The sequence below is a fragment of the Toxotes jaculatrix genome, chromosome 15 (assembly GCF_017976425.1).
Source record: "Toxotes jaculatrix isolate fToxJac2 chromosome 15, fToxJac2.pri, whole genome shotgun sequence".
Classification (NCBI taxonomy): Eukaryota; Metazoa; Chordata; class Actinopteri; family Toxotidae; genus Toxotes; species Toxotes jaculatrix.
Genome location: NC_054408.1, coordinates 1,463,313 through 1,477,349, shown reverse-complemented (window position 1 = coordinate 1,477,349; position 14,037 = coordinate 1,463,313). Strand labels below are relative to the sequence as shown.

General features: G+C 44.2%; 1 protein-coding gene across 1 annotated transcript; it reads left to right on the top strand.

Annotated features, from left to right (window-relative positions):
* The first annotated feature begins 282 nt into the window (after window positions 1–282).
* Window positions 283–9,833, top strand: dnajc10 (DnaJ (Hsp40) homolog, subfamily C, member 10). Its single transcript, XM_041056730.1, has 25 exons — window positions 283–360; window positions 1,501–1,755; window positions 1,938–2,100; window positions 2,332–2,382; window positions 2,615–2,697; window positions 2,960–3,091; window positions 3,257–3,350; window positions 3,508–3,585; window positions 3,830–3,873; window positions 4,306–4,371; window positions 4,666–4,731; window positions 4,836–4,925; window positions 5,088–5,198; window positions 5,339–5,453; window positions 5,759–5,886; window positions 6,796–6,912; window positions 6,992–7,093; window positions 7,207–7,267; window positions 7,470–7,564; window positions 7,974–8,107; window positions 8,439–8,492; window positions 8,689–8,836; window positions 8,936–9,058; window positions 9,198–9,305; window positions 9,395–9,833. The coding sequence occupies exons 2-25, from the start codon at window positions 1,546–1,548 to the stop codon at window positions 9,404–9,406; spliced, it is 2,385 nt and encodes a 794-aa protein (XP_040912664.1). The 5' UTR covers window positions 283–360; window positions 1,501–1,545; the 3' UTR covers window positions 9,407–9,833.
* The last annotated feature ends 4,204 nt before the right edge of the window (window positions 9,834–14,037 follow it).

Here is a 14,037-nt window from a genome sequence, read left to right as displayed (position 1 = left end):
TGCTTTAACGTCATCGACATGCGGCTGGTGAGCCACAAGTTTCGTGAAGTTAATACAAAAAACACGGTAAAGGCAACTATTATCGAAATAAAAGCGCAAAACAAATAGAACAAAGACGGAGGGGACCTTAGTTTTCTGATTAAAGTCTGTTTAACACAGTCTCTTTTTTCAAAATGCAGACATCTTAAGATTCGTTTGTGGAACAGTCCGCTGTCTTGGGTTTCTCTGAGGCTTTTAGTGTGAAATGCCGTGAGCGGAAACGGGAATTCTGATGTTTTGTATGGAACTTGATGCCGGTCTGAGCCGGATGCTGATCCGGATCTCCAGCCTCAGACTTTTAGAAGTTGGGACCCCTTTAAGGTAACGGAGCTGCTGTTTCCAGAGCGCTTGTTTGATTGAATTTGGTAGATTCATTTTAGCATATCTTCAGCAACACACACCACAAAGCTACATGTTGCCGTGAAGCTAACACGCTAATTAGCCAGCAAGTTGTTAAAATTGCTGCTGCCCGCAGACCCTCAGCTAGCTACTAGCTTAGCTTAGTTCAGCTGATTTTAGCTTTTCTTCTGGGACAAGATAAACACAAACTCAGAGGAAAGTAAGATTTGGCTCTGTGGATACAAATAACTAGCACTGATCACTTTTGTGTAACTGTGTTTTTTATATATTTGTTAGAAACTGTCTTTGCTTGTTGTTATAATTTTTTTTTCTCTGAATGTTCCGTCTGCCAGTTTTTGCCAATGACATTTCTAAGAACTATCTGTCTGCAGTCCTCATCCAGAACCACAATGAATTTGTTAGTTAACTCAAAGCTAATATAAAGCTTCAGTAGTCTCATTCAGCCAAATTAAGAGGCCAGCTTCCAAAGTTAAAAGTTCCTCTTTGTGTTACCATGCCTCTATTGCAGCTCAACAGGGATGTTTTTTACAGGTCAAAATAACAGTCTGAGGTATTTAATGCAGGAGCTACTCTCTTCTATCTACAGGAAAAGTTAACATATTAATTTCACATAGCTAATTGTAATTCCCAGGATTCCCAAATATAGAGGAGTAAAGCTGCAGGGCTGCAGCTAATGATTATTATTGTTACTGATTAATCTGTCAAATATGTTTTCAGATAATCTATAAAATGACAGAAAACAGTAATAAATATCCATCACAGTTTCCTAGAGTCCAAAGCAATGTCTGTTTTACAGCCCCCCTTACAGCCCAAGGGGTTGTAAGGGGGGGATGGTGGGACCTAAATGACAGCATACCCTCCTGAAGCCGCTCCCGTGTTTTAAGCCAGTCCACCCAAGCCACAAAAAGGGTTGTAACATGTCATTCTAGCTATCCACTGATGGTTCTGTTTGTTGTTTGCTTTGAAAATAAGTTGCTTACATTAAACCAGCACGACTGGAGGATGTTAGTGGAGGATGCATGAGGTGGGCCCTCACAGCACAGGGTGGCATTAACCTGCTCACACAAAGTAAGGATTCATGTTTGTGCCTGTGTGTTTCAGCTCCCCTGGTTGTAGCTGGTTATTGTGGTTGCACTGTGACTGGTAATGGGGCACAGGGTTGTCTTCGGGGTCCAGCAGCCCCATCCCATCCGGCTTACGCTGCTTCTGCTGCTCCTCGTCTCCCTGCTGGCGGCAGTGTGGACTGAGAGCCAAAACTACTACGATCTGCTGGGAGTCAGCAAGGAGGCCACGACCAGAGAGATACGACAAGCCTTCAAGAAACTGGCACTCACCATGCACCCAGACAAAAACCCTGTGAGTTACTCTGAGAAACAATGAACCTTCACTAAACCACCGACTTCCCCTGAAACACCTACAGATAAACCCAGTTAAAAACCACAAACCACACACCCCAGTTAAACCTGGAATTAACCCAGGCCTAGACAGAACTTCTGTTCATTGAAAACCTAAACCCTGATCAAAATGTTGTGCTTTAGGGCGACCCCTCGGCCCATGGGAAGTTCCTGCAGGTAAATCGAGCCTATGAGGTTCTGAAGGATGAAGACCTCAGGAAGAAATATGATAAATATGGAGAAAAGGGATTGGACGAGCAGCAAGGAGGACGCTATGAGAGCTGGAACTACTACCGCTATGACTTTGGTAAGTCTCTACATTAAGCAGAGACAGGACAGCACATGAGACAGGAGTCTCTACATTAAGCAGGCACTCCTGTCTCATGTAACCATGGTGGTGTTTTTTTTTTTTTTTTTACAACAGTTTGAACTGAAACCTTGAGAGGACATTAAAATATTTTCTTTGAAAACCACCCGTTGATTTTAGTGTAAATAAATCTCACAGTTGTTTAACAGTTGAATCTGTTTCTCTGATCAGGTATCTACGATGATGATTTGGAGATCATCACATTGGACAGCGGAGATTTTGGTAAGAGTGACTGTTACAAAAAGCACAAAATGACAATGAAACAGAAAAAAACAAACTGTAAGAAACACATTAAATAAATAAAATGTCTTAATTCTGCTCAGCATCTGCCACATGTACAGCTGTATACAAAAGACAAACATTACGTTTGCATCTCACAGCCATGAGGTTTTCATGGCTGTGAGATGGCAGGTGAACAGGTAAACAGGTACTGACGGCTGTTTGTGTATTTCAGAGGCAGCAGTGAACTCTGGAGAAATCTGGTTCGTCAACTTCTATTTCCCACGATGCTCACACTGTCACCAGCTGGCTCCGACGGTAATATAACACTAAAAGAGATAATAAACCCACTTGCAGGCACATTTAACACAAACTAAACACACTGAACATACACCTGAGAACTGCAGGTGTGTTCTTCTCACTGTTGCCTTTTTTTCTTTAAGCTCATGGATAGTTAATTTGATTTTCCCCTGTTTTATATTTTATAACGTCTGCAGACGTAAGCAGTAGTTGATTATTACTGAGTGTAAATAAAAGAACATTGTGTCTGTCCCATTTGTCCCATCTGTCTGTCCCTCAGTGGAGGGAGTTTGCCAAGGAGATGGATGGAGTGATCAGAATTGGAGCTGTGAACTGTGGAGACAACAACCACCTCTGCAGGAGGAAAGGCATCAACAGCTACCCCAGTCTGTTTATCTACAGAGCAGGACAGGTCGGTTTACGGGTCTTTAATCATTGTCCCCTGACTGATTAACTAATGTGAGTGAAGTGTGGGCTGCTACAGTAAACGGATGTGGAGGATTTAAAATGCAGCAGAAACGTGTTCTGAAGTTTACGTCTCAGTGCATCCTTCTGTCTGACTAAATCCTTGCCACAGAAACCAGAGAAGTTTACTGGGGAACGCTCCAAAGACAACCTGGTCCACTTCTCCATGCAGTTTATCACAACAACTGTCACTCAGCTTTGGCAAGGTAAACGTCTCTGAGCCGTTCATCTTTCAGTTTGTAGCCTCTGAGTCGCTGCCCACATCTCGAATGAAACTAAACTCAGTCTTATTATCAGGCTGTTTTATATTGTTCAGCATGGTCTGACCTGTGGTTGTGGTTGTGTGTGTGTTCTTTTAAATAGGTAACGTGTTCAGTGAGATAGAGAGTGCGTTCTCGTCTGGGCTCGGCTGGCTGATCACCTTCTGCTCTGACACTGGAGGTAACACACCTGCATTTATGAGGCTTTTTTTTTGTTTAAACATTCAGTCACACATGTTTCTCTACATGTCACATAATCACACACGTGTCTGTATGTTTCATGTTCAAAAGCACATGTTTACAAGAGGAGGTACATGGGTGAATAACCTCGAATGATCAGATGTTTGGACGCATCCTGGTTGTATCTACCTGGTTACGTGCTGCTAATGTGTCTGTCTGTCTGTTTACCTGTCTCTCTCTCTCAGATTGCCTGGAGCCAAGAACGAGACAGAAGCTGGCAGGAATGTTGGTGAGAACACAGTAATAATATAATCACAGCAGAGGCAGATGCATCAGGTGGCCAGAAAACACAGCTCCAATGGAATGAGAATGTTGTTTATCATTATTATTTTACTTAAAAAATAAACTTAAAACAGTATCTTTAAAAAAATAGAAACCCTTTGTAGCATTTTACTGATATCACTTCAGTTAGTAAAGAACATCTACATCAAATGTAAAGATTCAACACACAGTAACTGCACCAGCTGCTTTTCTGGGGAAACTGTGTCAGCGTCACACAGCTGTGTCAGCGTCACACAGCTGTGTTAGCGTCACACAGCTGTGTCAGCGTCACACAGCTGTGTCAGCGTCACACAGCTGTGTTAGCGTCACACACTGGTTGAAATCATACAAAGTGAACATATCTGCTGACCAGCCTGTGTTTGTGTGTGTCTGTGTGCAGGATGGTCTGGTGAAAGTGGGATGGATGGACTGCACCACACAGGAGCAGCTCTGTGCCAGTTTCCAGGTAAGGTACTGCAGCACTACTGATACTACTACTGTAAGATTCCTTCACGTTACTCTTCATAGAGAAAAAAACTCAGTCTTTCCATGGGAGATAAATCTGGGTATCATTTGCAAAGCAGTGCAGAGATATGTAGATGTGCTGTTTCTGAACGCACCATGCTCTGAGCTGCTCTGAACTGTTTTTAGATTCATTCTGAAGAAACGTGAATATTTTCAGCAGAAACAGTAACTAACAGCAGCAGCAGCAGTATCAGTAGTATCAGTATCTGTGTTCAGTCCTTGTGCTGTTTTTCAGGTGACCAGTGGAGCGACTGCTCTGTTCCCACCTGGAAGTTCTCTGGATCAACAAGGCAGCGTACTGGTAAGAGACAGAACACATGACTGTCTGTATGAGGACGATGCAGTACTGTCTGTGTAATACTGTGTGTAGTACTGCAGTACTGACTCACTGTGCATGTGTTTCAGTGGCTGAATACTCTGGACAGTAAAGAGATTTACAGTCAGGTGATCAGCCATCTGCCTGATCTGGAGCTGCTGACCAGTGACAGCTTCCAGGTACACACACTACACAGCTACACACACCACAACTACACAGCTACACCCACCACACACACACACACACTGCAGCCACTCAGGTGTGCTCCACAGCTTTCAGGTACTGATACAGGACGTGTTCAAAGATAAAGCCTTTGATGATGAGTAACCTCTTGTCTCCAGAGCAAGCTGGCTCGTCATCGCTGGTTGGTCAGTTTTATGTTTGGAGACAGAAGCCCCGCCTCCAACGAGTACAAGAAGCTACAAGCTTTCCTCAGGAACGACCACATACAGGTGCCCGCCTGTCTGTCTGTCTGTCTGCCTGTCTGTCTCAGCCTGTCTGTCTGTCTCAGTCTGTCTGTCTCTGTCTGCCTGTCTCAGTCTGTCTGCCTGTCTGTCTCAGTCTGTCTGCCTGACTGTCTCTGTCTCCTCAGGTTGGCAGAGTGGACTGTGTAGCAGACTCAGAGTTGTGTCAGTCTCTCTACATCCATAAACCCTGTGTGGCTGTCTTCAAAGGACTGGGAATCCACGACTTTGAGATCCACCATGGTCAGTGCTACAGACTGAACCGTTCTTTTCCTTTTTTTATGCTTTTCATTTCTTGTCAACCATTTTCATGATTAATCGTTAAAGTGTCTGGTTCATAAAACACCAGGATTGGTTCAACACCCAAAGACATTAAGTTTAAATTCACAGAAGACTGAAGAAACAAATCCTTGAATCGGGGAATTACTTCAACAAAAGCCGCTGCTGATTCATTTTCGAATGACTCACTAATTGATTAATAGACTAATTGTTCGAGCCCATGCTCAGTCCCTTCACCCTCTGCCTGTTTGACCTGTGTCTTTCCGTAGGTAAAGATGTGTTATACAACATTGTGGGTTTTGCGAGGGACAGTGTTCGTGCTCACGTGACGACTCTGAGGCCCGACAACTTCCCCTCAGACAGGAAGGAGCCGTGGCTGGTCGACTTCTTTGCTCCGGTTTGTAACTAACGAATCAGAAGATTGATTGATGCGCACACACACACACACTCATCATAAGTAAACAGGTGGAAAATGCCACGCCATCGCTGATAAGCCTGACCTAACCTCAGATTGTTTTATATTTCACACTTTGCTGCTTGATTTCTCAGCCTGTTCGACTCCCTGTTTACCTTCAGGGATGGTGATGGAGCCACACCCACAACACAAACAGTGAGAGACAGGGAGACAGACTCTGAGAGGCAGCCGGAAACAAACGACTTAAAATGCATGCTGGTACAGTGGCAACGGGAGAAAATTAATGTGTGAATGGAGCTGAGTATGTAAATTATTGTAAGTGCTTAACATTAAACACAATCGCAAGCTTCAGGCTTCTGAGAGAGAAGAGAGAGGCTGAAACTTTGTATGAGTCAACAGGATGTTCAGAGTCGAGTTTCCATCCAGATGAAGCACAGATTTTAACTGAAGTTCTAGAGACTGAGCAGAAGAAAATGCAGAGTAATGTGCGTTTCTATCCACTGCTGTTTCAAATATTAGGAGCTGAGCTTATGAACATAAACAGATGGTGGAGCTCAGGAGGCGTGACAGAACGCCTTTCACTGTGACTTCAGCCTTCAAATAACATCCTGCCTCTGCCCACCAACACTCTAACCATGGCCCAGATTCAACACTCAAAAGTTGCCCGGTAGCTTGATTTGGACGGTTTTTAAAAAAAGTAAAACAACTCAACTATGTAACAGCACAAAAAAAAACATAACCACAGTTCATCGTGTCTCTGTGTAATATCACATAACCTTTAACAAACTACTGAGATTTTAATTAAAAAAAAAAAACTGATGAAGCTCACAAACTGCTCTGACTTCACCTAGTTAGATATTAATTTGAGAAACGTTTGATTTCTGTGGACAGTGGTGTCCTCCGTGCAGAGCTTTACTGCCTGAGCTGAGAAAAGCTTCCATCCAGTTGGCCGGACAGATGAAGTTTGGCACCCTGGACTGTACCATCCACCACAACCTCTGCTCTATGGTAAGCACATACACATCTGGACTGTACGATTAACTAAGAGCTGGAGACAGGTTGATGACTTTTCCTGTCTGTGTCTCAGTATAACATTCAGGCGTACCCCACCACAGTGATCTTTAACGGCTCCTCTGTTCATGAATATGAAGGACAGCATTCAGCAGACGGCATCCTGGAGTTCATACAGGTACTGTGTCATACCAGCTACATCCTGATTCTTACAGACTTCTCAGGTAAAAGAAAGTCACCTGCTGTCACCTTCCCAGGAGGTTCACAAAGATCTTCTTTCTGGTTCGGCAGGATCTGGTCAATCCATCTGTGGTGGTCCTGGATCCTTCCAGCTTCGCTGAGAGAGTTAAAGGTAAAACCAGTCCTGACATTAGATAACAGCTTGTCCTGGCACAAACACAGACTTTAACTTTTTGAGTTTGTTAATTTCTCCCCTCCCCCTCCCCTTCCCCCTCCCCTCCTCTCTCCTTCTCTCTCCTTCTCTCCCCTCCTCTCTCCTTCTCTCCCCTCCTCTCTCCTCTCCTCCCCTCTCCCCTCCCCTCTGTTGGTTGCAGGTCGAGCTGAAGGGCAGATCTGGGCGGTGGATTTCTATGCTCCCTGGTGTGGACCCTGTCAGGCTCTGAAGCCAGAGTGGAGACGCATGGCCAGGGTACAACACATCATATACACACCAGACACACAGTTCACCTAGCGGAGTAATGCTAGCTGTTAAAACCTGGATTTCACTTCAACCAAACGACCACAGCAGAGAAATTAAATGCACTAAGACTAAAACATGATTGACATATAATATTTTTCACACCCAGTCATTACAGCCTGACTGTGACAGTTATTTACTGGCTGCATAGTAGATACGACTGTGAATTACACAAACTCTTCTCTTTAGAGAAATCACACAACCCCTCCACGAATGTGTGGCACATGTAGAGGAGTCGAAACATGGCGTCAGGACTCAGCGCCGTTCCTCAGACCAGACTGAAGGAGGACAGCATATTCACGCTGCTGGTGATCAGCAGTACACGTGTCTAATCTGTGTGTCTGTTACTTCCTGTTTCCAGCTGCTGTTGGGTCAGATCCTGGTTGGTTCAGTCGACTGTCAGCGGTTTCAGTCGTTCTGTCAGAGTCAGAGTGTGAGGGCGTACCCTGAAATCCGACTGTACCCCGGCAACGCCCGGCAGCCAGATCGCTACACGTACGTACCATACGTTAAAATACTCTGACTTATGTACAGAACTTTGGTTACATACTAAAAACACTGTGACATGTCAGGAAACTCGTTTTCCCAGAGTCAGATTCGTTGCATCTCTGTACATCGAGTTCAGAAAAAGCTGCAGGATGTGTTTAGCATAAATCCTTTTCATAGAGTCGACGTGTTCAGTCTGCATCGGACCGTATGAGACAGCTGGCACTGTTACAGGCTAATCTCTGGTTGTTTCTGAGTGTTAATATAAGCCTGTTAGCTAGAACGGGTTACTGCCTAATTTTGCTTATTGATCACGTCCCCTATTGATCCACATCTGCAGGAGTTACAATGGTTGGCACAGAGACGCTCATTCCCTGAGATCATGGGCACTGAGGTGAGACATAGTTTCTCTTTCTTCCTGTTATTTTTATGTCTTTCTTTTCGCCTGTCTCCATCTTTCTGTCTGTCTCTCAGTTTTTGTGTGTCTTTTGCTTCATGCCTTTCTCTCTCTGCCTACCCCCCTCCCTCCTGAGTGCATGTGTCATCCTGTACTGTAGGGGTCTAGTTGTGTTAACATGTTGTGTGTTCAGTTCTTTACCCAGAGCGTCAGTGGACCTGACTCCAGAGTCCTTCAGGTCTCTGGTTCTCTCAGGTAAAGATCACTGGGTTCTGGATTTTTACGCCCCCTGGTGTGGACCCTGTCAACACTTCGCCCCAGAGTTCGAGGTCCTGGCTCGGGTAAGAGACCCTGGAGAAGCCGGCTGTGACAGGAAGCACAAACTGACATGTTCTCAGAGGTTGAGGTTCTTATGAGGATGTTCTTTATCTGATTGACAGATTCTTAAAGGGGAGATTCGGGCAGGGAAGGTGGATTGTCAGGCTCATTATCAGACCTGTCAATCAGCTGGAATCACCGCCTACCCATCCGTCAGATTTTACCCGTACCTGGGAACAAGGAGGGTGAGGACGCCACTAATAATGAAACAATGGCGACCATAAGTATAATCAAAGATGGTGTTTGATTTCATGAAAGTCCCACAGCTCATCAAGTTTGGTGTGATAAAGATGTAAAAAAGTGTGTGTGTGTGTGTGTTGACAGCATGAACACAGCGGGGAACACATCAACAGCAGGGATGCAAACGTGATTGCTGACACCATCAGACAGCGACTACAACAGCTGTTGCCGCGGTTACACAGCAAACCAAAGGTAAATATAAGGTTGGCATAAAATTGAAACGTAGACTGGTTTAAAAAAAAAAAAAAAAAAGTGTCTTACGTTTGTCTCTTTCTCTGAAGGATGAGCTCTGATGATCTCGGGATTGTGCCGTGGAAAAGACCAGCAATCTGATTGGTCTGGGAGGGACAGAATCTGGATGGATCTGATTGGACCATCTTGATGATCAATCAAGGAACGCTCCTTTATAAGACAACAGCTGTAACACAGACGAACAGAAGGACACTGTTACCTGCTGTGTTGAATGTACTGAACACTTCTGCCTTGTTTTAATTTGTTTTTACTTGGTCTCCATTGTTCGTATTTACTCTATGAAGTAAAACTGTGGGACACTGTACGGACATGTTACTGATACACGCACATGCACACACACAGGCAGATGTTGACATAGTGTTGTATTTTATTGTTCATGTAAAAACTGTTGGACTTTCAAAATAAAATGGTGTGTTTCTGTTATAATTCTTATATAATTCTACCGTCACATAAATTTTACAATCTAAACTGCAGTTTGTTTGTTACACATCCCAGTAGATCTCAGAAGTCACTCAGAGTTCAAACAATTAGTCAATTAATCAATTAGAAAATAGATATAAAATTAAAAAGTTGGCAGATTAATTGATAATGGAAATGGTTTAAGTGTGTGTGCATGTGTGTTTCCAGTTTAACCAGCAGGTGTCACTATCACTCCTCTATTCAGTCGTTCAGCAGGACACAGGAAGAGCCTGAACAGGCTCAGCATCACACATGGACAGAGTGAAACCTCTGTTGTTGTATGAAGCAGCAGATTCAACAGAGAAAGTTGCTCAGATAGAAATGTGAACAGTTCAAACCAGCGACAGACAGAACTTTAAGCTGCGGCACACTGAGTTCAAACTGAGCTTCTGGTAAATTAAATAATGTGTGTACATAAAGTTTCCAGAGGAACGATATGCAGAAAGTCCAGGATTCAAGTCTTCATGTTCTATTTCATTTTCTTTTCATGCACTGGGTCAGCAGTGGTTGTAGCTCCATTGGTAACCTCAGCACTTACAGCGCTCACCACATAACATTTACTGTTTAACGCAAAGTACAGTCAGGGCTGATGAGAAAAGTTATTTAGCTCTGCAAGTTTTGCTCATAATCCAAAGTACTGGAAATTTTAAACGTTGACCTGATGATGGCACTGGACAAACAGTCGGGATCATCAAAGTCAATAGGATTCTTCCTCTTGGGACCATGACTGTCTGAACAACACTGAATCCCATGAATGAACTACACAGTCTCTGAAACTCTGTAAGGAAATAAACAAATTGCTGAACTGCGAAGTGAGTTGTTATTTACCTCTATTGTACCTGTGTTTATTATACTGACAGTTCAGTTTGAATTCCAGACAGTTCAAATGTTAAGACTCTCTCTTATGCTTTGAGTATAAATTCCATCAGACAAATGTGGGGTAAGAAGTAGAAAGTCTCATGAAGTGGAAATACTCAAGTAAAAGACCACCAACTAAAACTGTATTCTAGTGTGGTAGTTAACTAAATGACCTTAGGTACTTTCCACTTCTGAGTATTATTAAAGCAGAACATTTTTCTGTATCTCTCTCCCTCCTTCTCACCCTCTCTCTGTTTTGTGGGCAGTTGGAGGTCAGCATTGACGCAGCACTGCTCCATAAACCACTGGAACCACTTACTGTGTGTGCGTTCTATTGTTTCATGATGTGAAATGGAGCAACAAGTTGGACAAACACTCACTGAGGTATTGTGGGAACCAACCTGGTAGTCCTGTGTGTGTGTGTGTGTTTGGATGGTGATGTCAGATTAAAATGTCTTTCTGTGTTGGACTGTTGGAGACTTGGCCATGCGTGTCTATGACGCTGTGCACTGATTAACAGATATACAGTTTAATGTGGCACATCACAATGACTGACGCACGAAAGACTGGACCTGTGTGTATTTTTAACCATTTCATTCACACTGGCAAATATTAGCACAAACCAGGAATTAAATCCCTAAATAGTACTGGACCGAACCAGGGCTGAAACACCAGAGAGTACTGGACCAAACCAGGGCTGAAACACCAGAGAGTACTGGGCCGAACCAGGGCTGAAACACCAGAGAGTACTGGACCGAACCAGGGCTGAAACACCAGAGAGTACTGGACCGAACCAGGGCTGAAACACCAGAGAGTACTGGACCGAACCAGGGCTGAAACACCAGAGAGTACTGGACCGAACCAGGGCTGAAACACCAGAGAGTACTGGACCGAACCAGGGCTGAAACACCAGAGAGTACTGGGCCAAATCAGAGCAGGGGTAAAGAGGACAAAGCACAGTGCCTAACAATAACAAGACTAATATTAATAAGACAATTATTGGACTTCTGGTAGGATTAACAATGAGACTAACAATAACAATGGTAAAACTAATGACATTAAGACTATTAATAGGACTAATAACAGTAATAATAAGTGAGACTAATTACGGGGGCAGAAGGTGACCTGTAGCTCAGACTCTACAGCTCTAAATGCAGCTGTAGGATTTAATGAATTACTCCTCCTCTGTTTACTTATGATTAAATTAATTTAGCTGGGCGCAGAGAACCGTGTAAGACTGCAACTCTGCCTGCTGGTCTCAACTGTGGCTTGTCGTGCTTTTGGTCTACTCCCGAACTCGGGCACATCTGTAGATCTGAGAGCTGCTGGTCTTCCCCAGAAAGTCCGTCAACTGTCTCCAGAGCTGGACACCTATCTGGGGTCAGATGAGACACGGTCCCGGACATATCCATACCGACTCAGCATTAATTTAAGTGACCTCCGGTTGGAGTAATCAGGTCTCGTTACCGCCAACGTGAATAAAAGTTTTACAATATTTACGTTTATCGTAAGCCCCCAGTTTTAAATAGGATTCATCATCGCCCACTATGGCCTCGGGGAATCATGTGACTGTGGTCCTGGTGCCGGTAACTTTCTCAGCACAGAGCTGGTCCCTAACAACCCGTACGAACCGTGGCTTTCTGCTCAGAGCTGCGCTCCGTGCTGCGGACAGCCACCAGCCGCCGCGGCTTCCCGGGAGCTGCCGTGAGGAGAGGAGGGGCTACGCTGGGTGGGGGTGGGCTAGCACCGGCTACCGGGGTTTGGCTAACGTTTGGATTTCCATGGACCAGAGCCTCACTCCAATACAGCAAATAAGCTACATTTTCCATTTATCACCAAAGGAGGCAGAGGATTAACTGAACATAAGCCACACTGAGCAGGGCATAGGACGAGGGGGAGAAGCTAACTGCTAAGCTAACTGCGAAGCTAAAGAAACTAGCAGAATGTAAACAACTGTAGGATTAGCGAGAAAGTCGCTAAAAGAAGGAGACACCTATGAATGTTTGAGCACCGCTAATGTGAGTTTACGTGAACAGCGGATAATTGTCTGTCTGCTCTAATGAAGAAAGCAGCAAGATTAACAAATTAAAAACAGAGCAGAGGTACACGCTAACAGTAACGCTAACACCAACAACCGGAAATGACACAGCACGCTTACCTCAGTACGTCAGCACGCATAGTCAGCAGTGGAGGAGCCCTGGGATGAGCCAGGGCTGGAACAGCAGCAAATATCAGACCAAACCAGGGCTAATAAGGCTAAAACAGCACAGAGCAGTGGACCAGTAAACACAGGGTGGTTCTCTGCTGCTGCTTTATCATTCATGCGTTAATGCATCGGCCTTGATGAGTTGATGCGGTACACCCAGCCCTCTGTTAGTGTTTGTCTACTTTCTGCCCTCTAGTGTTGAAAACTCACTTAAACTCAGCTTTAACTGCTTTTCACCGAGGTGAAGCAGGATGGAAATATTCTCTGTGACTGTTTGCTGTGTCAGCACTCAGGAACGTGAATGGAGCCACTCAGCCTCAAGAAACAGACTACACCTTATACCAGTACCAGGTGTGTTTTCAGCCAGGCAGTCAGCTGAAGTCAACGTGGAGGAGAGAGAAGAGGAGGAGGAGGAGGAGAGTGGAGGAGGATAAGGAGGAGTAATAGCAGTAAATCCATGAAAACATTTTCTCTTCTCTCTCATGGAAACTGCAGCTGAGAAAACACTGCTGGAAATTAGTAGCCAGGAACTACTGGACGCACGCCTACACACACACACACACACACACACACACACACACACACACACACACACACACACACACACACACTCACTGAACAAACTAATACATACTTCACGCACGCACGCACGTGCACACACACACACACACACACACACACACACACACACACACAACGCTGGCTGTGTTTCATGCTGCTGCTCAGTTTTGTTAAACAAACTACTCCCATCAGTGAGAAACACTGAAGGTCTGAAGGTTCAGCTCTGCTGGTCTGATATTCTGTGTCATGTTGGTCTGTTTCAGCCTATGATTCACTTTATGACAAACATTTAAACCAGTTCATAAACATGTTTACAGGCTGTTGCTGTGTCTTAAAGAAGAATTTCAGAGTCTGATGTTAACAAAGCTAAATTCAAGTGTAAAGATTTTTTTACACTTGAATGTAAAAGCTTGCACCAGCTCCTCAAGTTCACACTTAACCGACTTCTTAGTATTTACTGAGTGGAGATTTATTTTATCACTAAATCATAACAGGTTGCACCACACACACTGCCTGAAAATGTGTGATAGGCCAAACCTATGAAAGACTCTCCACACAAACTTAGATATGGATTTACAAACAGCAGTA